The sequence below is a fragment of the Magnolia sinica genome, chromosome 12, assembly GCF_029962835.1.
Source record: "Magnolia sinica isolate HGM2019 chromosome 12, MsV1, whole genome shotgun sequence".
Classification (NCBI taxonomy): Eukaryota; Viridiplantae; Streptophyta; class Magnoliopsida; order Magnoliales; family Magnoliaceae; genus Magnolia; species Magnolia sinica.
The window spans coordinates 14,243,789-14,268,319 of NC_080584.1; the positions used below are offsets into that span (position 1 = coordinate 14,243,789).

At 39.7% G+C, this 24,531-nt stretch overlaps 1 protein-coding gene across 1 annotated transcript; it reads right to left on the bottom strand.

Annotated features, from left to right (window-relative positions):
• Positions 1–2: 2 nt before the first annotated feature.
• LOC131219950 (probable phospholipid-transporting ATPase 5) lies at positions 3–24,408 on the bottom strand. Its single transcript, XM_058214932.1, has 12 exons — positions 24,260–24,408; positions 15,452–15,968; positions 10,854–12,313; positions 10,043–10,153; positions 8,892–9,168; positions 7,857–7,945; positions 6,986–7,070; positions 5,543–5,752; positions 3,776–3,901; positions 3,180–3,278; positions 2,534–2,725; positions 3–1,060 (listed from the first exon to the last, which is right to left on the bottom strand). The coding sequence occupies exons 1-12, from the start codon at positions 24,406–24,408 to the stop codon at positions 386–388; spliced, it is 3,990 nt and encodes a 1,329-aa protein (XP_058070915.1). The 3' UTR covers positions 3–385.
• Positions 24,409–24,531: the final 123 nt, after the last annotated feature.

Below are 24,531 nucleotides of genomic sequence, written 5' to 3' on the forward strand. Positions count from 1 at the left end.
CACTTTCGATCAGAGCAGTTCCGACAGTGGCATTTAAATCCATATAAATGAAAGAATACAACAAATGGAGAAGAAAAACGCTGTTACGATGCGTATTACATCAAACCACCTTCCCCACTATACACATTACAACCATATGTGATCAGGACAGCTGATATGGTGGGGCAACTTTGAATCAGCTATAGTTCAAAAAATAAGATTCGATTGAACGTGTTCAGCTGTCCATTTCAACCATCCTTTTCATGGCCACGACATGGTGGACCACCAAATTAATGATCGCAATCACCGTAGACAAGCACCACGTACAATTGAGATTGTTTTTACACATTAGGAATGACAAAGACAAAATGGATAGACCCAAATTTAGAGGATAGTTGATCATGAACTAGAAAAATGGGCTGTTTGTTAATGATTTACTTATAGCTTGTTTCTTGTTCTGCAACTGCTCCTTCCAATGCCGGATTTTTGCGTCCACCCTCGAAGTAATTCCAATGTGGGTGTTCTTCTTGGAGTTTTTCTGTTCCCTTAACCACATGGAACTGTCTGTAACATCTGTCCCACAGTACTTGATTTCTTGGATCACATGATCATCCATTGGATTGAGTGTCCTTTGAAAGACAATGAACACAAAGTACGGAAGAATCGCAACGGTCACTACTACAAGTGTGGCCAACCAGTATGTTGGAGCGGGCCCCAAAGCTTCCGAAAGTAGGCGGAACGCTTGATGTGAATACTCCAATGGGAGCGCACCATATATGAACAAGAAGATATACCAGAATGAGATGCTACCCCATATGAAGAGATGTTGTATCCAAGTGAAGTGGTTGATGATGAGCGCGATCTGGCAGTTAACGGTCCAGATCACGATTGTGTACATGGTTGCTCCAAGATGCGCGATGTCCATCACCTCTCCAGTGGATTGAAAAGCAGAAGGCGATACAAGATGGATGGTTAAGATGAAGATGGCAAGAGAAGCAAACACTCCATTCATGATCCAACCAATGATGCGGATCCAACTGAAGTAGATGTTCTTTTGCCCCTGCTGATAGAGTGCTGGGAACTGTAGCAGTGACAGAAAAAAATAAAATCACAAGAACAGGTGAGTACTTGATATGAGATTTCAATCTTCTAAAAAACAGAAGACAGAAATTTAGTAACAGAGGTCTGGTTTGATCAGAGTATGGCCCACTTATTGGGTGCTGAAATAGATGGTCACACAACCACACTGGGGTCCACCACTTTCTTAGGTGGGGAGCATGGCTTTTGTCAATGGCAGTTGAAGGACTAGTTCTAGTGGACTGCTGTCCCTTGATGTGTACATTGTCAGGGGAGAGGAGGATTGGTGCCAGGATATGTGGGGCCCGTTTTTGGGCAATCCAGACTATTGATCTGATGGGCCTTACTATGGATGGAAAATGTCTTGAGAATCTCTTTGGTGCTAATGAATACTAATGATCCTACTAACCTTTTATTTATTGAACCAAGAAATAGACAGTTAAGAAAAACACAATGATGGTCTGCATGTGATGGAGTAACGGCCAGAGTTTGGATGGCTTGGATATTCAGATCTAGGAGATTTTGGGGCCATGGAACAGTCCAGGTCATTTACCATTTTTACCATAGTCTACCAGACAAGCAAATTGGTGCACTGTGCAGAGGTCAGATTTCCCAAGTTTAAGAGGAAGAAGTGAGAAAGTTTTAAATGGTAGAATGATTATATCTAAATATCAGCCACTCAATCTCCATACACATGGTGACATAGATGAGATCTGGACTATTCATCTATTGTACCCCACCATAGATGGCCATAAGTTTAAAATCAGACCATTCAAATGTTCCTTGCCATTGATTGGAGTATATTCTCCATTGAACAATGACATATGGTTAGGCCTTTTTCCCCTGTCAATGGGCCATGCACCAAAAAATCAAACCATTCAGATGTTCCCAGCCATTGATTGGAGGATTTTCTCCCATTGAATGCCGACTATTGGTCAGACTTTTTCTAGCTGATATTTGCAGTTGTTAATGGTCCACCAATAAATGGCTAAGATCATACAACCAGTGTGATTTCTGGCTACTATCAACACACACACACATCCTCATCGGACCTTTCCATAAGATCTTGCTTTGTGGGCCCCACCGTGATGTGTGTCAGACATCTGAACCATGCATCTATTGGGTCTCCTCCAGGTAATGGACTGTCCCAGAAATGAGCCATATCTGAAACTCATGTGGGCCATGCCATTTGCAGCCATGTGAAATCATGCCTAAAATCACTTGGTGCAGCTCACCTGAATTTTGGAATGGCCTGAAACTTGGTCTGATCCCTCATCCAAGTGGGACACACATAATGGATGGGCACATGTCTAAATTACATCTCAATGGGCCCCACAAACAGTGGGTGGGATTCCACTCTCAACTATTTCCCGTGGTGTAACAGAGAGAGAGAGAGAGAGAGAGAGAGAGAGAGAGAGAGAGAGAGAGAGAGAGAGAGAGAGAGAGAGAGAGAGAGAGAGAGAGAGAGATTCAGTACCTGAAGGCATACATCAGAAGAAACATCCTGCTCAAGAACTCCCAACGATATAACTGGCAGAGATGTTAAAATGACATTGAACAATGCCATATACCAATCATTATATGGAATTTCCCCAGAGAAACTTGAATACAATTCATAGTAAAACAGTGTAAGACCGAAAGTGACGTTCTTGTACACAAAATAAAGTACCTGCACCAAAATAAAATAAAATAAATAAATAAATAAATAAAAATAAAATAAAATAAAATAAAATCAGAAAAGAACATCTCTATTGTTAGAGACTTTCGCTAATTCTACATGTGTCAGTGCACTTCTCTTCACACTGTGGAGTATCTAAGCTGTCCATCAGGTAGGCCTCACCACATCTGTCCTGCCCAAAAATCAGGCTGATCAACTCATCAGGTGGCCATGATGTATGAAAAAAAATGAATGGCTAATGAAGCAGCTTGGCCAACTTTGTTTTGCATACTGTGGCCCACTTGATGAGTGGACTGGTCTGATTTTTGGACTGATTTATCTTCACAGTAGGACCCACCTGGTGGAGAGGTTGATGTTCCAAAAACGTGCCAGATCAGCATATGCGGTGCCATTTAACATTCATGCATGGATTTATCAGAGATTTCAAAGTGAAAAGGAAGTTCACCATCTTGGAAATTCTCTTATAACACCAATGTCCATGCACTATAAGTAAGCGCTCCAAAAAACGGAACTGTGGCAATGAAAAGTCGCTCGCCATGACTGCCTGTAAATGTAACCAAAAGATAGCAGTTGGTGACCATCTTCAAAGAGTAGAGAAAAACTGTTTGGTTGTTTCATTTTGTGAAATGGTTATGTTTAGAGCAATAACATGTTGGAACTATCATTTGAATAAAGGATTAATATACATAAAGGTATTTTGTAACGGTAACAGTAGCTATAGCGGTCACCGCCATTACCTTTACGATACAAGCTATAACAGTCGTTATGATCCCATAACGGCTGTTATGATCTCTCTCTCTCTCTCTCTCGAGAAAAAACTGTGTCAGCCCTGTAATGGACTATTACAAGACTATTTCGGACTTTATGGGAGCTGTAACGGCCGTTATGGGTAAATTTTTTCGTGACGGCTGTTATGGTAGTTGCAACCCTGTAATGTGTAACAGTTGCCACCATTACCTTTATGTAACGGCCTTTACAGCCTTGTAACAGCCGTTACAGCATACCATTGTACATAATCCGTCATATGAGAGATTTCGTTACCTGCATTCCTTCCATACCGCTGATTCCAACGCCAATATCTGCAGCTTGAATCATCCCAACATCATTCGCGCCATCTCCAATTGCTAAGGTAGTCTTTCTGGTATAGTCCTTCACCAATGTTGTAACCTCGACCACAGTATGCATTACACAGTAAGAATAGGTACATCACATTCATAGAATGCATAGAAACAATTCATAGGAATTCTGTATGTATATGCAAATGTGTAAATATCCATACAATCTACAATATATACAGGCATGCTCATGAATTTCCATGAAATGCACAATAAACTGGAGTTGTGCCCTGGAAAAAAAAATGTGCGCTCCAGTCAGCTAGTGGATGTGATAGGGACGATCTCAGCCGATGATCTTGATGACCATGAGTCCTTTTGAACAATGTGGTATGCCCTTGCTACCATGTACTATTGCCCTATATATATATGTATATGTGAGTGTGTGTGTGTGTGTGTGTGTGTGTACATATGGATTCAGGTTATGTGAGAAGCAGCAGTCCCATTCATCAGGAGAGATCAAGGTGGTTGGACTATGGCGGTCGAAAAATCAAAAGATTGAGACTGAGGAATGTTGTCCATATGAGAAGAATGCTCTTCCTGACACTAAAGTGGAATTTTCTTGAATTTTCTCTTGTTTTCTTATCTGTTCTCTTACATATTTGGATTGGGGTCACTAGTCCACTTTTAAAGACTACGATCCACCAATGTAACGGTTGGACCATCAACTCTCCCAAGGTGAAACGGCCCTCTCATTTGGGAAGCTTTTATCTTCTTCTCAATCATGATTTGAACAGTTCAAAAGTGGTTTTAGAAAATAAGTAACACAAATGATAATTAATAATAAGAAATCAAAACAATTAGAAGCTTGGTTAAAAAGCCTAAATGGAGATTACTGAGGATTTCCACCACGAACGGCTAGGATCAAGAGGGCCTCATGGGCATTGATCCAAGAGTAGCCACCTGATCCCCGACTACAAATGGGCAGTTAACTGAAATTTGATTAAAATGTGCTCACAGCAATCAGATGGACAGGACTAATCACTATCATTTTTGTGCAATACCACCCAAATGGCAGCCCACCAGATCAACGGTCCCAATCACCCTACATTTTCCACATTAATTTTGTTAACATACTAGTTATTGTTAGACAGGCCACATGCCTTATCGGGCGATGTCAGCTGCTTGTAGTGAGCTTGTCTGGTTACGTGGACTTCTTTCCGACTTGGGCATTCATCTACCGAATCCTACTCCACTTCTTATAGATAATTTAAGTGCCATTCGGATTGCCTCTAACCCTGTTTTCCATGAACGGACAAAGCATATTGAAGTTGACTGTCACTTCATCCGAGAGAAGTTTCAGTCTGGGCTCATTTCTCTTCCACATGTCGCATCCCATGATCAGATTGCAGACATTCTCACGAAGTCCCTCACTTCTACATGTCACTCATTTCTAGTTGGTAAACTATTACTTGTTGATGACCAGCATTAGTTTGAGGGGGGATGTTAGACAGGCCACATGCCTTGTATAGCTAATTCCATAGATAGATGATGTATATCTAATTTCCATAGATAGATGATTCTATTTTTATCATTTACCTTGTATAGATGACTGTAGATCTCTATATATATTCAACCCTTTAGGGTTGTCTCTAATACAATGAAACCAAAGGAGGATTGTCTTCTCTTTGTTTACAGTTATTGAGGCTTCACAACACTATCAAGAAAAAAAAAAAGATGATAAAGAAAATCCTACCAATGCTTTTTGTTTGGGAGACACTCGACAGCATATAACAGAAGCGCAATTCACGGCCAAGCGTAAGAACTGGCATTTCACATCGGTCTGCAGAGCGAGTTCAAGAGCTTTCCCATCAACCACCAAAGCAAATGGTTTGTTGCTGTTGCCTTCATTGCATGTCACTTGATAAGCAGTCTCAATTTGAAGCAAAATGTCTTCCTTCAAAGCCTGAAATTGTAAAAATTATCATTACAGCCAACTCCAGAGATGCTAACTTAGTAGTTTCAGGTGCATTTGGTTGCACCAAATATCATGAAATTATTTGGTGCAACCAAACGCACCCTTCAGGAACCTGCTCTGGCAATTTGCGATACTTGTCGATGTAGCATGCGTGCCAAACACTGGTTGTTCATCAGCTGGCACCCATTGTGCATTTGCTGTGTTCCAAAAATCAAGCCGGTCCGGACACTAGATGGACCGGACGTGTATGTAACAACATATAATATGAACCGTTTTGCATTTGTCTTAACCATCTGGTTTTATACACTTGTGGCCCACTTACTAGACTGTTTTTGGGCCATTGGACACATATGGACAGCAGGTGCACAAGATGATGGGTATATTCTTGCGCACACATGGCACATTGGCACATGTGCATAGAGTACGATTTGTAGCCATCAGTGTTGTCAAAATCCTATGATTTACAATTTACGATATACGATTTGAGTTGAGTCTTAAGCAAAATAATTTGAATCCCACCTTTGAATCCCTTTTTATATGAATCCTATGATTTTATGATTTGTATCCTATAATTTATGATTCAAATTATACTTGTTTTCTTCTATTTTTAGCTTCACTTGGCTTTCAATTTGTGTTTTTAAATTAGTGGACAGTTTAAGAATCATTGAGAAAAAACCTTTCAAAAAAAGAAAAAAAGAATCATTTAGAAAAGGTAAATTATTTTATTTTGTTATTTATAAGAGATTAAATGATATATATTCTTTTTAATGTATAATCATAGAGCTTTCTTTTTTTAAATATGATTTCTTACTTCTTAACTGGTCAAAACACTTGTTGCTCAACATTCAAGAAAAGTAACAAGAACATAAATTATTAAAGGATCCTTGAATGTTTTTTTAAGATAAAAGATTCTTGAAAGACAAGAAAAAAGAAAAAAAAGAAAAAGAAAAAAAGAGATAAGAATCCCTTAGCACTATCAGACATGGTATTACTTGCTGCATCTTGATGGCAAAAGGATGATTGCTAAGTTTTTTTTTTCTTTTTCTGATTTATTTATATTTTTCATATTTTAAAGAAAATCATTAAAAAAAAATCTTATGATTTACGATATGATATGCAATTCGATATGATTCAACCCCTATTACAATTTGCAATATGATAACAACTTTGAGAACATGGGGAGCCATCACATTTGTCATGCTTTCAGTTGTGAATTTGAACCTTCTCATTGCTCTTTCCTTCTTTTGCTTCGTTCAAACTCAGATTGAACTGTTGCATATCATGTCGAAGCAAACTGCAAGCGAATCTGCAAATCCAAGCGAAAAAAAAAAAGCTGCTTTCAGTTGCAAAAATGAGGAATGGATATGGTGTCAGTTTTCAGTTATTTACAAAATAGTAGCAATTCCTTCCACAGCGCACACGGCATTCATGTATGCCAATCCAGACAACACAAATTGTGGGCCCCTTCATAAATGTGTCCTAGGCTGAATATCTCACTGATTCAATGGCCTTGATCATTCAATTTCATCCCCTGAGTTTGGACTATTGACCATTTTCTTCTTTCCATGAATTAGACAGTAAGGACACTCTTATCTATATCATTTTTGTATTACACTGTATTCAAATTCCTCCCATGATTTGGACAGTCTGGATGGCTTATACACATGCCATGTTATTGTGAATGGGGAGGATTTGCAGGGTCCTGTTCATCAGCAAATTATAGTTTGCAGATTTACATAATCCCATACATGTGGGTCCCATGGTTTGGTTATCCAAACCATTGATCTGAAAGGTCCAATTGGATGAGGGATGCTCTGGAGATCTCCCAGATTGGAAGATCTCAACTAGCTGGCCAATGAATAGATGGTTGAAAGAAAAATACAAAAATTACTCCACATTCGAAGGGAAGAGGCGCCAATTAACGAATGGTTAGGATCTTATCTCAGATGTCTCCCCATGTCTGGTTTCGATCACTAGCACAAATGCAATGCTAGCAGAGTGCATTACCAGTAACTAATCTCAGGACTACACAACTGATCAGCTATGGCTCTTTACCAGCAAAGAAATATTCTCTAACGATTGTATTTCTCACCCGATATTAATTGCAGTCTCTTTCTTATCGCCAGTGAGTAACCATATCTTTAGGCCTGCTTGTGCAAGCTTATCGATGCATTCAGGAACCTGTGTTTAAATACAAAGTCAGAACAATATGATATCTGAGCTATTCATCACATGAGGCCCATCTGTAGATGACCTGCCAACCACTCATCAGGAAGGCTAAACATGTAACAAAACAATGGACAGCCTAAAAATTTCCAACAGTCCACATTCGTCGTACACGTATGGCCAGCTTGATGAGTGAACCGGCATGATTTTCAGGCCTTGTCATCCACACAGTGTGGCCTATACAGCATGTAGAGGTGCATGTGGGCTTAGAAAAACCATGCTGATTGAAGTTAATAATCCAGTAAGAATTCATCTTTCCTGTGTGAGTTTGTTTGTGGGCCCTGGGGGACCTGCCTATGATCATGTTAGAGTATTGTATAGGAGGGGCCTACTGTGGGTTGGATTGACAGGTCCTCAACATCACATCAATAGTATGATCACATGATTCTTATTAAAAGCTGGCCATCAATCAAATTTCTGTGATCATTTGATGAACGAGAAGTTGGGGCAATCAACGTGCAATCCAGTCCATCCAATGTTCATAGGCAATTGCAGTTGGGTTTACTTGGACCCCACAAAGAAATTTGCCATAGAACCCTATTTGGATAGGTAGAATCCATGAGAAAAGAGAACATTTTCCCTTGATTTGATGTTTTCTACTATTTGGATTGTAAAGAAAATTGTGGGTTCTGCAAAATGGTCATTAGCCTTGTCTAAAGAGATGGTTCTCTATCGGAAGATCATTGTCTAATGAATTTGGGATTTCCGCTTGTGAAATAGACAATGACCCCAAAAAAATGAAATCCAATTTCAACGGTGCCGATAGAAATAAACATCATTTTTTTTTCCATGTCCACGCCTTGGATTCTGCCTGTCCAAACAGTAAGAATAATTGTCCTTGTATCATTGCTTATAGATTGAAAAACTCCAGTATCCAGTACTAGAAAAACAATCAACTAACCCCTTTCTGTAGCTTGTCTTCAACTGCAGCTGCTCCTAAAAGAATCAAATCTCTTTCAATCATTTCCGACGCCCTCTCTAACAATTTCTCTCTTTCAGGACCAATTGTAGTCTTAGATCGTGTAAATATCAAATTCCAATTCTCATATTCGGCTGGTTCGATCCTTCGATATGCAAGTGCTAGTGTTCTCAGACCGTCTTCTGCATAATCTGAAAGATGCGAGCTTGTTGCCTGCTGATACTGCTTACCATTGACCCCAAGCCTATCAAAGATAATGCTGTAAACCAAAACAAACAAAAAGATAACATGATAAGTCTTTGTAAAAAAGGCTGAATGTTACATTTACATATGAGCAAGATCTATTGCCATAAGGACATATTTAGGATGTGTTTGGATGTACTATTGAATTAAATTGCGATCATTTAGTCTAATGAAGTGGGAAATGCTGGACATGAAGGGAATATAACTGTAATTTGGGTTGGGGGGGGCGGGGGGGCGGGCGGTATGTCCTCATCATGATTGCTAGGAGATGATGTTAACTTAATGAGTGTTTGCAATTCAGTTCATTCATGCATCCAAACACCACTTTAAATGAACCCCACCCATGCCTAAAAAGAAACGAAAAGAGATCGAAGCAAAGCATGATTTCACTGTAATATGATTACCGCATTAAATGAACCCCACCCATGCCTAAAAAGAAAGATCGAAGAAAGACACCATTTCACCAAAGATATGATTATGGGTGTGTTTGGTTGCATCCAGTTTCATGAAATCATGAAATTTCATGAGATTTGGTGCAACCAAACAAACCCTATAAGATGAGAATTCCATGGTAAAAAGCTGCCATAAGATTAAAAAAGTGGTTGTGATCATTTGATCAGGGTAATATTTGGGCCATGTTATGATCCATGGTGGAGTGATCCTATCCAATGGTCCACATGATCAGATGTGGGAACACATGGGCCTCACATAAAAATTCACACCACAATAAGGTACCAAGACATTGTACAGAATCATGGCTCATTAATCGAACTAAATGCTATTCAATTCAGTTGAACATCCAAACGCACCCTTTCATGGTAAAATCATTCTCAATCATTCTAGTATCTTGACCATTGAGGAATGAGGTCGAACTGTAAGAGTATTCATACCTGTCAGCACCTTTGCATAGAAGGAAGATTTGGCCAGCTTCATCACGTACTATGACCGACATTCGTTTCCGAGAACTACTAAATTCAAGTAGATTTAGAAGCTTGTATTCCCTGTAAAAGGAATTGAGCATCATTTGGCTTTTGTATTCTGAGTTTGGTTGCATCAAAGATCATGAATTTTCATGATTATAAAGTCTATTGATGTTTGCAGGTGTGAACTGCAAGTCTCATGAAAATTCACTAGAACGCGTTCTGTTAGCAGGGTTAAACAGATATTCTCAACAATGCTTTGCTACATTCATGATAATGGTGCAGCCAAACGCACCCTAATTCATGAAATTTCTTCATAATTGGTGCAATCAAATGCGCCCGTCATGTAACAAGAAAAGCATTCTTGACAACAATCTGTTTGAACACTGATAACAGAACTCATGCTGGTTAACTATCATGAGACTCGCGGCTCACACCTGACAATGTGGGACATGTTTGCAAGAGACGCTCGACAGGCGGGCACTGCTGTACAGATTCCATGGCCCATCAGGCCGATCTGCTAATCATACAGGCTACATGTTTACGTAAGAAATGGATGGTTAAAAAGAATTGATGAAGGTCCACACACAACATACATGTGTCCATGGACAGACCAGCCTGATTTTTGCACCAGGCATATATATGGTGCACCCAACCTGATGAGTGGCTGGATCTTGCACAAACATAGTGCACCCACTTGATATATGTGGTCCATGGGTCCCACGGAAGTGCACTTATGAACATCTCATTAACAGTTTCTCTGTTAAGTTTGAAGTTTCACCTCTCCACCTCCACCCCAGAAGAAGGATTGAGTTCCTTAAGAACCATGACGGACTGAGTTCTTCTGCAGAATTTGAATCCAAACTCTTGAGCAGCAATCAGAAAAGACACCTCTTCAGGTGATTCCGCTTCGTATTTCAGCTGTCCTGTTTTTCCATCTTCAACTGGTATGCCAGTATGACACAAGGCCAATATCCGAAAGAACATAGCAACGTCCGAAACTTGAGAAGTCCTTATCCAGTCCTTGTTCAGTAGCCGATCATCCCTGAAATTGAAACCTTTGATTATAGATTCTCTTCCCAAGCGGCCATTGTTCGCATTACCAATATTCGAATTCCCAACGTCTTCTTTAAAAAACACGGCCTTTTGGGTGCTGAAATCAGTGACAGAGAATTTGAACACATCAAGGCTTTGGCTCATAGAATCAGACCCGTTGATGCTAAAATTGTAATTTTCAAGGTCAGCATTCATCCTTTTCGATGCGGCAAGGTCAACTTCATTCACTTCGCCACCATATGAAATCCCAGCGACCGAGCATTTCCTGAATTCCATCTGATTACACGTAAGTGTACCAGTTTTATCAGTCAGGATCATTTCGACCTGACCAAGCTCTTCATTCAAATTCGAAGTTCTAGCCTTGGCTGAGCTGCTCGTCTCATCATCGTACATTTTCACATCCCAGTTGATGAGCAATGCTTGTGATACCTTGACAACTTCAATCGAGACGTAGAGAGATATCGGGATCAAATAACCATAGAGAATCAGCGATCTTATGAATTGCAGGATACCGGACCATTCGGCCTTGTTCGGGTTGAAGAATGGATCTTGGTGCTCGTTATCAGTCAGACAAAGATACCACCAATCCACCATTTCAAATTTCGTATACAAGGAAGATCCGATGGCACTGACGAGCGAGATCAAAACGAGCATACTGAAAAGCACATAGATTACAAAGTCCATCTTTCTCTCAATGCAGCTTCTTTTCGAAGGTGATCTTGTCGAATTTTGCACTACCTTTGTATCAGGGCCACTGAAAATGACAACCCCAAAAACATACTCAGTATTCCGAAGCTTCGAATCTCGGAGGAGAATTTGAGCAGGGCTCAAAGCATACACCTGATCTTCAAACTCCACATTCCCGACAAAGGAATAAAGGTTCGGATTGGGATCTTCGCAGCAGATCTTAGCATTGAAGCTACTGAATTCCACGTCGTGATCCAAACCGAGCGTCACTTCCAAGCATCTTTTGAGTTTTAGATTTGTTTCTCCATCGAGATTCATGGTCTCGACGTAACAAAGTCCGTCGTCATAACTAGAAGATAGCAAAAGGAGATCACTCGGGAAGTACTCATTTTTCATGACTTTGACAACATCTCCCACATGAAGTCCCTTCCATGGCTTGTCTTTGAAATCACCATTTCCTACATGAACCTTCACAGTTCGAGAATTCACTTTCAAATCCTGTCAACCATGATGTTTTGAATTGTTAGCAACTGTTTGGAAAATTACATTCAACATGAGAAGCTTTGCTAACCAACATAGACTCTACACATGACCACACATGCCAACCAGACACATGTGAGGCATCCAAACATTGCATTAACTGGACCCCACATGTATGTATGATCTGCCCAAAAAATCACAATGGTCGACTATAAGATGATGGGGTGGTTAAAATAGCCTGTGATCTACATCCAATGTACACATATGGCTGTCTTGTAAGTAGACCATTCTGATTTTTGGGCCAGGCCATCTACGAAGGACCCATCTGATGTATCGCCTGTATCTCCCACACTTACAGGTTATCACTTGCATCTGCATATAGAGATCCATGTGGGCTTACAGAACTGGACCGCAGAATGGTTTTAAACACTAGCACCGTTGTTTGTGGTTCAGTTTGATTCGGTTTCTGTTAACAGTTTATGATTTGTGCAATTAGCATAGTTTGATCAGCAAAAATTCACTCATTTTGTGGAATGTATTTGCTAAGTTCTTGTACTCAATTAGTTCGATTCCTTGAATCTAATTTGAGCCCGGTGTGAAAATGCCCTTTCATTAATCACCCCCGATGAGGAGTCTCGAACACGAAACCTCCCGCTCTGATATCAATTTGATGCAGGACAATTAACCACTTGCTCTAAAAGCTCAAACTGTTAGAGCATGATGAATTAATCCCTTTATCTCATAGCCCAGACCTCACATCTCATGGGTTAGGACCTCGGTTGAACCCCCCTTGTGGGCCTCAAATCATATGGGTACCGCCTCGCACGGGCTGCCCACCCGGTGTGTGTCCCCGCATCCCACAGGCTACCCCACTCGATTCTGGTGTGAAATGTGCATTAATCACCCCCCCATGAGGAGTCTCGAATACGAGACCTCCCCCGTGGGCCCCGCCCACCCCGAGTGTGCCCTTGCATCCCACAGGCGACCCCACTCGACCCTGGTGTGAAAATGCCCCTGCATTATGTGGCATTGTAGGTGAGTGGTGGAAAGGGGAAGGAAGAGATCACCTTCTTTTTCCTTTAAGATAAAACTCAAATCCTTGAGGAAGAAAAATCCTAAAAATAGAAAATATTGTTGAAATATGAATAAAGTCCCTTTACAAAGAAATTGACAAGGCTTATATAAGCCCTAAACTCTAATTCGTAACTTTTCAAAAATAGTAAATAGTGCATATTCTAAAATGGTAAAAGACTTCTCAACTAATTCAAAACTCTTTTACATGACTCGAACCAGGACTTTAAGTTATTAGAGGACTCTTGAAACCCTAAAATAACTAAAACTAGCAAAAACTATAACTTACTAAAAATAGTAAATTTTGAATTAGGTTTGACCCCTAAAATGACTGGGCCAATGTTCTTTGCCGTTGGCTAGGACGTAGATCTTGTTGATAGCTTTCCAATGACATATTATATGCGGAAAATAGGTATTGTTCACAAATTTATGGCCATTGGGCGTGCGTGCTAGACCCTAAATCCAACTTTCTAGCTCGATTTCTTTCTATCGTAGCTGTCCATGAGATTGTCCTTGACTTTGTTCTACATTAAAATGTTAAAATGTCAACAGTCAAAGGGCAAGAGTTGTCTCTCATACCTTGGAATAGACATTTAACATGTTTTATTGGTAGAAATCGATATTCATGTTTTTAAGTTAAACTTTGGAAATGGAAATTGAATTCCACATTGAACAAACAGTGGCAAAATCGATTTCCATGGAAATCGAGTTCATTTCCAAAGTATTCTCTCAATCAACACACCCTTGTTCTCTTACTAGAATAGTGTTTGCAAGCACAGCTATGTTGCTTACACACTCTCCACCCTTAGACTAGAAGACTTGAGCACCTTTATATAGATAGAGGCGACAACTCATATTCTCACAACTAAGCGATAGTGGGACGAAACAATAGAGACAATACCATAAGACACAACATGGTAACTGTTGAGTTAGTATTCTCAACATGGTGAGCTGCATATCCAATTCAATTGATGAATTTGGAGCATGTTGGTAGTTTTGCAGATTTAATAACAATGTTCTCATTGGTTAAAATCATGCTGTTGAGAATCAATTAGATCTCGAACTTTGAAACTCTTAAAATATGTTTGAACTCAGATTTTGACAGCCTTGAACTATGTTTGAAAATCGAAAAATCTCGACTTGGCCAAGTCAACCTGATTAGATCTCACGAACACTGGATAGGCTCGATTTGGTTGAGACTCGGTAGACTTAACTCAATTCTATGCAACTCGACAAAACTTGGAAAAACTCTGAAAATTTCACCAAATTCGACTTGGTTTGCATAGATCTACTGCATTTCTAATATTTCAATATTAAATGTCACAACTAGGCTGAGTTATTTTCGACTCGGCTTGACAGACTTTCAACTTGGATTGAGATTTTGAGTTTTAATACTATGGTCTTGAAAGACCATGCTGCCTTTGATTATGTGAAGGTTTATGAAAACATCAGAAGAAAGAAACCATTAGTAAAGGTTAATCTCTCTCTCTCTCTCTCTCTCTCTCTCTCTCTCTCTCTCTCTCTCTCTCTCTCTCTCTCTCTCTCATAGGAGAATGGATGACTTACTATGGATGCAAGAACTTAGCTATAGATGCACAGTCTCATAGTCCATGGACTACCTAAGTGAATTCATGGTCGACTGGTTGGGCAATCTCAAGGTAAAATAAATCAGAATATTGCACCAGCTCCCTACACTAGTTTGCATTTTGGACATTGGACACTCCAATCAATCAATCAAGACTGTCTGTCCAGTAAAACCGACTCTTCATGGAGCCTCTATGTAAAAATCAAGCCGATCAGATGATCTATCCATCAGAAATTTGATAACATGGGCAGAAAATAAATATATAAGAAAAGATATTCAGTATATGCAAACCCATGCTTAATTGATCAGAACTGTTGATATGATGGACCCCAACATGGATGGGAACACCTTGAAAATTTTCCAGATTGGAATATGCTACTAACACTTCAATTAATGTCCGACAAATAGACACTTAAGAAGAAAATACATCAGCAGTCCACATTCAAAACAATATAATCCAAAAATCAAAGGACTAGTTTGGCTGGTTTTTGAGAAATTACCTGTACAAATCTGTGCCAGTCCTCCATAGCCTCCTTAGCCATGCTAAGGCCCACAACGAATACTAATGGTGCGATGACACTCATCGGCAAAAAGGGACCCACTGAAGTCGTCGACAGTGCTGCGGCCAAAAGAAAATAGAGGTTGGCAACTCTACGAAACTGCTCAAACAGCGCTTTTGGAAGGAATGTAATGACATTGTACTTCGTCATTGAAATATAGTTACTCGGATATTTGAACGGGCTCTTCTTATGAAAATGAGATTGATTACAGAAAACCACCCGACTAAAACCTGGCCCGCCAAACTGCTGAGTAGAAGAATCTTGCAAGCTGACAGTGGGCCGCAAACAGGAAAACGAATACAGCTTGGTCCATCGCACCTTTCCTTTACTTCTCCCTGATGTCTGTTGCATTTTTGATAAGTCTGTCGAATATTCGAATTCGTTCCCGCTATTGAAGAAATTGAAAATGCCGGTGTCCCAAAAGACTTGCAGATTCAAAATTGAAGTGCTAACAGTCCTGCAATTCCATGTAGTTAACTGAATCCTGTTCTATTGAAAACATGGTATGGACTTGTAGGAAACATCGATCCGATACAAAACACACTCCGATTCAACTGCTAATTTCCGATCATCGGATTTGAATAATACCAACATGATAAAAAAATCCCTTGAGAAACTCTTGTAGACAATCTCTTCCCCTTAATTTTCCAAATGCCTGACCATTTGAGGCTTCTAATGCTGAATTTTGGACTTTTTGGGATGAAGCAGGCCTTCCATCTATACTGTCTCTTATTCATCAATTTTTAAAATAGAAATCGATGCCTCGAAATCTCCAAGCAGGCCAATCAACAATATTCTAATTGCTTGAGACAAATGCAAAGGCTACCCATTGAATGGCCCGGATTTTGCGCATACATGTACATTGGAATCCTACTCTCAGGAGAGGCCTTAGTGCGGCCCGCCGCTTATTAAACTAAATGGAACAAAACCCAATTCATCTTCTATAAAATGCTATTTTTTTCAGCAACATATGTATTAAAGAATCATTGACTAATTCATTGCATAAAAAATTTTAATATTCTCTTCAAAAACATAAAATTCACCTGAAATCGACGTCCTGGATTGCTCGAATAAACTACACGAGTAAATCCCATGAATGATTTTGAAGAATATAAAACGCAATCAAAATCCATACTTGAAGTCCCATTCTAAAAAGCTCATTGTAAGCTTAAACCTACAATGCAATGTGTGGGGCCCACCTTGATGTATGCATGACATTGAATCCGTCCATCATATGTGCCCCCTCGAGTTCTTGGCACCCAAGAAAATATCGATCTAAAAATCAGGTTGGTCACAACATAGAAAGCAGTTGAGTTGGGGACTCCCACCATCAAAAACCTTCCAGATTTTGTGTGGGGCCTAGCCTGTTTTGAATATAACATCCAATCCATTTAGAAGATGCACCCCGCCAAGATGAATGGACCATCTAAAAATCAGGCCATTGGAACACTCAGGTGGTCCACACAGCATGACTTTAGAGGCTGTAAGCATGCTTTTATATGGTGTGGCCCACCTGAGTTTTTCATCAGCATGATCTTTGGGTGCCAAGGAGAGTGAGTTGGATCACATGATGTACGGACTGAATGTCATTCACACATCATGGTGGGCCCCACACAGCGTTGTAGTGAATCCGGCTCTCCATATTGAAATATGAAATTATTGCCGGCCAACCCAACTGGGGTAACGACACAAGCACTGATGGTGTAATGGAACGTAATTATCCATGCTCATGCAGAAAACCTCTGCACAAGTGGCATACATTACTCATCAGAATCGTGGGACCCACTCTAGATGGGTATTACCCCAAAATCAGATCGAGTATGATCCTGATCTCCTGTTAGGGAGCATGTTTTATGTTGAATTCAGCCATGTTTTTTTTTTCCCATTTTAACCATCCATTGGATGGTAATCAGTGAAAATTTTATGACCATCTGATCAATGTAAGTTCTAGAATCTAGCCGATCTGCGAACGAGGGCACCAGTTCAACAGTTGAGATCAAGGTACGTGTATGCCAAGTGTAATTGTCTATGTGCATGCACATGGATAATCATGTCCTCCAGTGTATTAAATATCATCCACGACCGGCAGTCAACGACTCTAATATTTCAAAATTGAGTTTTTTTTTTTCTTCGCTTTGAGGTTGTCGAAAGTGGCAAGCGCCGGAAATATAGAAACATTGAAATCAACGGCCGGTTTTATCCTTGAGGAATAACTTTGATAGTCTGGCAGAGTGTGATGGGTGATACACAGGCGCTAGGAAATTATTCCAAAATTGCATACGTGGCGTACAATTAATTCAAACTAAACTGTCCAAATTTTGGGCCCCGAGTTTAGACTTATCACTAAACAAAATCAAGAGTATTTTGATAATTTGACTATTCGATTGGTGGACAAAAATTGGACGGTTGAAAATGAAAAATATTAAATATCCAATGGCAGGCCTGATCCACTAAAAAGCTTTTGTAGGCTGAGCATAAACAACAATGTAATGCATATTTTGTAGGGCCCACCGTTGTTTTAATTACATCCAAACCGTCCATCATGTGTGGCTCCTCATGATCTCCTTGCAGCCTAAAAATCAGGCTGATCCAAAACTCCTATGGGTCACACTATGTAAAATCGTGTGGTGCAGTCCACCATAGTTTTAGAACAGCCTGATTTTGTGGATAACTATTCATCCTGGTGGGGAGCATAATATGAATGGATTGGATGGTATATAAAAAAACATGGCGAGTCCCACACATAATCTGAAATATTTGTAATGGTGGGCATGCATCCACATCCCAACTGTTTCTTGTGGTGTGGCCCACCTAAACTTTGTATCAGCCTCGTTTTTGGGCATTAATGGGACATGAGGGGGAGCACATGATGGACAGATTGGATGCCATGAAGGTGATCCTATTTTAGGTAAACTAACATTGTGGGTCGTGGAAAGTAGAGCCTATTGAACCCTAGAGTCTTTGAATTTGGTGGGCCATAGTAAGGTTAGAGGCAAATTAATGGCCTGGAGGTTTTCACTTTGCCATGGCCCATCAGATTTTTAGATCTAACTAAAAAGTTAGCTTAAAAGGTTCAGGAGGTGATTCATTTATTGAACTATCTTGATTTTATGATCACATCACAGGTCAAAAGTCGGCATGAAGTTTCCATGAAAATCAGTTCCTAAGAGCTGTATATGTGAATACAAGTAAATAAGTTATAATTACTTTTTCCTATCTCATTGTTTGAAATGGAAATTGGTGAAGATTTTTTTCTTTAAATTTTAGCTGGAAAGAACCTATTAATATTAAAATTGGGCATCGAATTGAGTCAGATCGAGTTAGGGCAAACCCAACTTGATTCGACTCAATACTGAGTCTATCATGCCTGACCCTGGACTGATCCAGATCTGGACTGATCCAGATCGAGTCCAACCAGGTCAGAAGTATCGAGTCGGATCGAGAGAGAGAGAGAGAGAGAGAGAGAGAGAGAGAGAGAGAGAGAGAGAGATGGTAGTGGAGGGGAGGGGCTCCGCCACTATGAGCCCTCCCTAAGTGGGCCATGTAAATAAAATACATTCATCAAAATGGGTCCCAAATCATGTGGGCCTTGAATTATAAAAATCAACGGTGGAGATCCCTTTTTCACTTAAAAAAATGCAAGGTTCGAGTCGAGTCTGACCAGATCGAGTTTCGGGTCGAGTTGGGTAATTCAGACTCGACTTGGTTTGAGTTCGGATTGGGCGAAGCTTACCCGGTTTAGACCGACTCACCCATTCGGTTCGGGTCGAGTCTGAACGAGTCAAGTCAGTCGAGTCAAGTTGTCCCGTGCCCAACTCTAGTTGGTACTGATTTAAATTTATAGGCTACATCATGATGTATGTGACTTATCCATGTTGTCCATCTTTTTTACCAAAACGTTTTAGGACATGAGTGCAAAATGAGGCAAATTTAACACAAAAGTGGACCACACTCTAAGAAATAGTGACCTTGAAGATGTCCACTGTTGACAGTCATTTCCTCCCAATGGCCCACAATGATATTTATTTGTCATCTCATGGATAAATGAATTTTGGCCTGTAGAAGTTCTCAACAGTAGCCATTCAAGTTTCACTATTTCCTATGGCATGGTCCACTTGAGCTTTGGATGTGCCTCGTCTTTTTGGTTCATGCCCTAAAATAATTAGGAGAAAGGATAGATGGTGTGGATAAGATACAAACATTGGACCCCACAATTTTAAACCTTTTCTCCTCAAGTCAAGTGACAAAAAATTTTCAAAGACAGCGGCTGACAAATCACATTGGGAAGCAAGCCATAATTCCAATTGAAAATAATAATTATTTATTTAACCTGAATTATAATTGGATTTAGAAAATCAAACACCTCCTAAGTGCCATTAGTCTTGCAAAACTATAATTCTTAATTACAGGATAGATACATCACAAACACAAAATCATTTCATATTTTTTTTTCAAGAACCAGCTTATCTTGATTTCATAAGTGCTCCAATGAAAATGCACAAAAAAACCTTTAAATTCAAATGATGTAACCCTCTTGATGATTTGACTGACTAAATATCAAATAGCATATGCATCTCATTTTCATTATGGGGGTGACCATAATGGATGTATTGGATCTCACATGTGCTACACATGGTGATAGTGCACCACTTTTAGAAATGAGAAATGGTTCAATGCTTCTAGACTCTTATAAGATATAGTGCTCTCAATTGCGTTGGGATACTTAGAAAATCTGATCCATTGATCTAGACTGTTCATTAGGTCCAGTGAACGTTTCATGGGTTACTATGAAAGCATCACATCAATATAACAAATATTAACTAGTTGATCAATGGCCTTAAGTATGGACGGTTAAGAAAATTGACACAATAATTTTGCCTAAGAAGCATGTTGATTAATTTATTTGCAAGAAACCATCATGGATTATTGGTCATCTATTATGTAGGGGCCACCTTTACTGTCTACTGTCCATCATGTGGGGCTGACCTTCAATGTAGACCATCCATTGTGTGGGTCCACCTTCAATGTGGATGGTCCGTCATGTGCGGTCCACATGTGGGAAGTGGCATTAATGTGGGCCATCCATCATTCAGTGCGTAATTTAATGTGGACCATCCATCATGCACAGCCCACCTATGATGTCCACCTTGGTGTTGAGTATCAATCATGCAATGCTCACCTTTGATGTGGGTGCCCATCATCCGGGGCCTCTCACCTTTTATCATGTGAAGCCCATGCGAGGTGGCTGTCCATCATGCAGTAGCTACCTTGATTTGATTTGGCAGTCCATCATATGAGACCCACCTTTAATGTGGTATCTCAACATGTGGGGCCTAACTCAGATGTTCATCATCCATCATGCGGGGACCACCACATCTATTATGTGGGGTCGTCCACCATCTATCATACCTTTATGGGGTAGATTTTTTTAAAAAAGATATCGGAATGTAAATTTAATAATAATTGTATAGTTTTTCTTCTAAAATTTCCTATATTTTCTTAAAGTGGCTCTCAATTCAATTGATAAAAAAAAAAAAAAAAAACATTAATAAAGCTATTTCTCTAAAGAAAATTTAAAAACTACTTAATTGGTATGGAGTTTACATTACCTCATTCATAGATATAATTATCATTCTACTACCTTCAATTGCATTTCTTTGAGGAGCAGTCAGGTGGGCCCCACTAGGACATTATGTAAACTCCACTTCAACCATTAGATGCATCACCTCATGTTAGGCCAAGGGCTCAAAAATACCCCCATATGTGATATAGGTGGATCATATAATTGATAATGGTGTACAGGGCAACAATTGCCCTCCAAACTATTTCCCTTGGTATAACCCACCTAAATCACCCATGAGATTGGTTTTTAGGCCCTAGGCCTTATTTCGGTGTGACATCTAATAGTTGGAATGAAAATAAGTATGGATGTCTCTCTCCCAATTGTTTACTTTGGTATGTGACCCACCTAAATCACAAGACGGTGTGATTATCTCTGGGCCTAAACTGGGAATATACATCTTAGGGTCAGAGTGAATTTCACATACACATCATGATGAGCCCTACTAAAAATCAAGCCCCAATATCCCTCTACACTTCTTAATTGCTAAAAACCGACTTGATGTTTATGTAGGATCCATTCCATGCCCAAAGACAAAATATACTAACTTGTAATTCAAATGGGAGACACTAAAGGAAATTTTGGGAGAGACCCATTGCGATAATTATATGAAATTCACTCCAATCATTAGATTCCACAAATATTTAGGCATGTGGACTAAAAATCATACTCATCCATGATTCATGTGAGCCGCACTAGTGAAAGCAGTTTGGAAGGCAAGCAATGCCTTTTAAGCTCAATCAAAAAGTTATTATTAATTATTTTTTTCACAAGAATGGCCTTTAGTTCCCTAACTCTTATTTTTTAGCTTAGGTGCAACTTTTGAGTGTTTTTTAGACCAAAACACTAGAGGTGTACACGAACTGAGCTAGCTCGGTTAGGTCGCTCGACTCAGCTCGAAAAAGCTCGATTCGAAGTTGAGTTCGAGCTGATTTTTTAAGCTCGAAAATGAGTTCGAGCCGAGTTCGAGTTGGCCCCAACTCGACTCGACTTAGATCGAACCCAGCTCGAATTGAACTTGGATTGAACCAATTTAATGACTCGGTTACTTTGCTATTGACGTTGTTGGATGAAATGACTCAATGAAGTGTGGCTGGTGGCAAGGAAGGTATGTATATGAAACCAATACCCTTTTTCTCTTGATTTTTATGTTGCTTAGAAGGTGTTTGATAAAATACCTGTAAAACCATTGCTGTTGTCTCAAATATAGTGAGATTTTGAAGGTGCAGTTCAGGTGTTTGTGAAAATGCTGCACAGGTGAACTCGGCTCGAACTGGCCCAAGCTACTGACCGAACCGAGCCGAGCTGGCCAGTCAGGCTTGAGGACCGAGCCGAGCCGAGTTCAAGCTAAGGTCAGCTAGTGGCCGAGCTGAGTTGAGCTGATGCCAGCTCAACTCAGTTCGACTTGATGTACACCCCTACAAAAAATCATCAAGCCAGCGTACAACAGTTGCTTGTCTCAGAAGTTTTTTTTTTTCCTAAAAGGATAGTGGGTCCCCCTAAATCAAGATTGAGCCCACTGTATAGGAGATCTGATCTCTTCATATCATTCGCGGCATCTTAGGACCTCTGAAGGCATTAATTTCATTTTGATGCGAACTAGCTCCCAAATGAAGATGACAATTCTCTTTCTTTTAAGCTGTTTCCTCTAGTGTCATCCACACTTAATGTTCCTAGGGCCATATCTTGAAATTACTCTCCATTTCAAATAATTAGAGTGGATTTCAATAGGAACTCATGGTATACCCTACAAAACCAGTTCTAAAACTTATAGAGGGCCAAGACTGTTTTGGATCATTTAACTCAACCACATGAGAGTTTAGATCTTCGTCAATATCGACAACCATAACAGGTAGGTGATCTTTCTGGTTAAAAAGCCTACATTAGTAGGTACTTTGATTTCTATTGATTATTTATTTCATATTATTGATTTAAGTTATTTGATTTTAGTTGCACGTAAAATAAAATGCATTTATTTAACTATTAATATATGGAATTAATTCATTTGATTATTATTACCTGCTTTTAAATATGATTAAGTTGCGGATGCTCTGCATTAAGAAGGATCATCATGTTATTCTATTATGAGTGCTCTGCCCAAGGTTATTCCCGATGAGGATGTTTATTTTGAGCCGCATTTTAAATTTTAACAATAGTGGACATTCGACCCCTGGCCCGTGTTCTAGGATGTATTGTATTTGAATATTTGATCCTTGGCCTGTGTTCTAGGATGAAAGTCTTAGAAAACCGTATGCTTTGGAAGAAGCTTGTACCGTTTGGGAAAGGGTTTTTATTGACCAATTTTTTTAAAAAAATTTAAGATATTGGATGCATGGTGCCCTGCCCTAGGAGGTTCAAAACGGTCACGTTGCTCTGCCTTAGGTTAATTCCTAAAATGAGTGCAAAATGCTTTGTCATGGCAAAGTCCAAAAACGGATTAGAAGCTATTTTGTTTTATTTGAATTCATTTCAAAATTTCATTTGTTATTAGTGAAATATTAATGTCATCTTATATTCAAATTGTGAATGCAAAAATATAATTTTAGTGCACCCATTCATGAATTATAATCCCCAATAGGTATGGGACTATTTGGGATGAGGTTTTTATCATCATGTAATCATTTCTCACATTAGATATAAGACTAATGTAAGTTATTACCCTTTGTTCCTACTAACATGGTAACATGGTATGCTGCACTTAGCAGTCAAAGCAAGGCCACCCAAGCCACCAACACATTTGCTTGCACAGAAACCACGACAGAAGGTGGTGGAATGAAAATAATATCAATTAATTAAGTAGGTTTTTTTAAAACCTTTTCTAAGAAAGTACTTGAATGTAAAATCCATAATAATTAGGTAATTTTCGTAAAATTCCCAAAAACATATCTAGTATGAAAAGTGCCGATATGGGCCTGGGGAGGCCAGTGCAATAAATTTCTTTGAAGCTCAATTTTAGGCGTCTTCCAAACAATCCACTAGTTTCCAAACCCAAATTGAAAGGACCAGAAAACGAGGCTCACCAAGTGAAACAGAAGCCTGGTCCAGCCCATTTATTAATCGATTCTGTAAATTAACAAACGGGGCTTTTTTAAGGCCTCATCCAACATGTACGGGCCATGACCCAAAACATGACAAGCCCGCCCAGCCCAAAACATGTACGGGCGTGTTCTGCTTCCTGGCCAACCTTATGTTGATCCAGATCAACCTGATTAGTCCCACCATTGCGAGGAGATGGGCCCAAAGTTGTGCCCAGATTGGGGTTTCCAATCCCTTCCATCTTACCGAATGTAGACAGCTTTCCCTCAACCGTCGATTGAGTATCGATGTTAGAGATTTGTCTGGGCCTCACTCAAAGTTGACCCATCATATCAAGTAACAAAAAGAGGGTTCCGAATCTTGT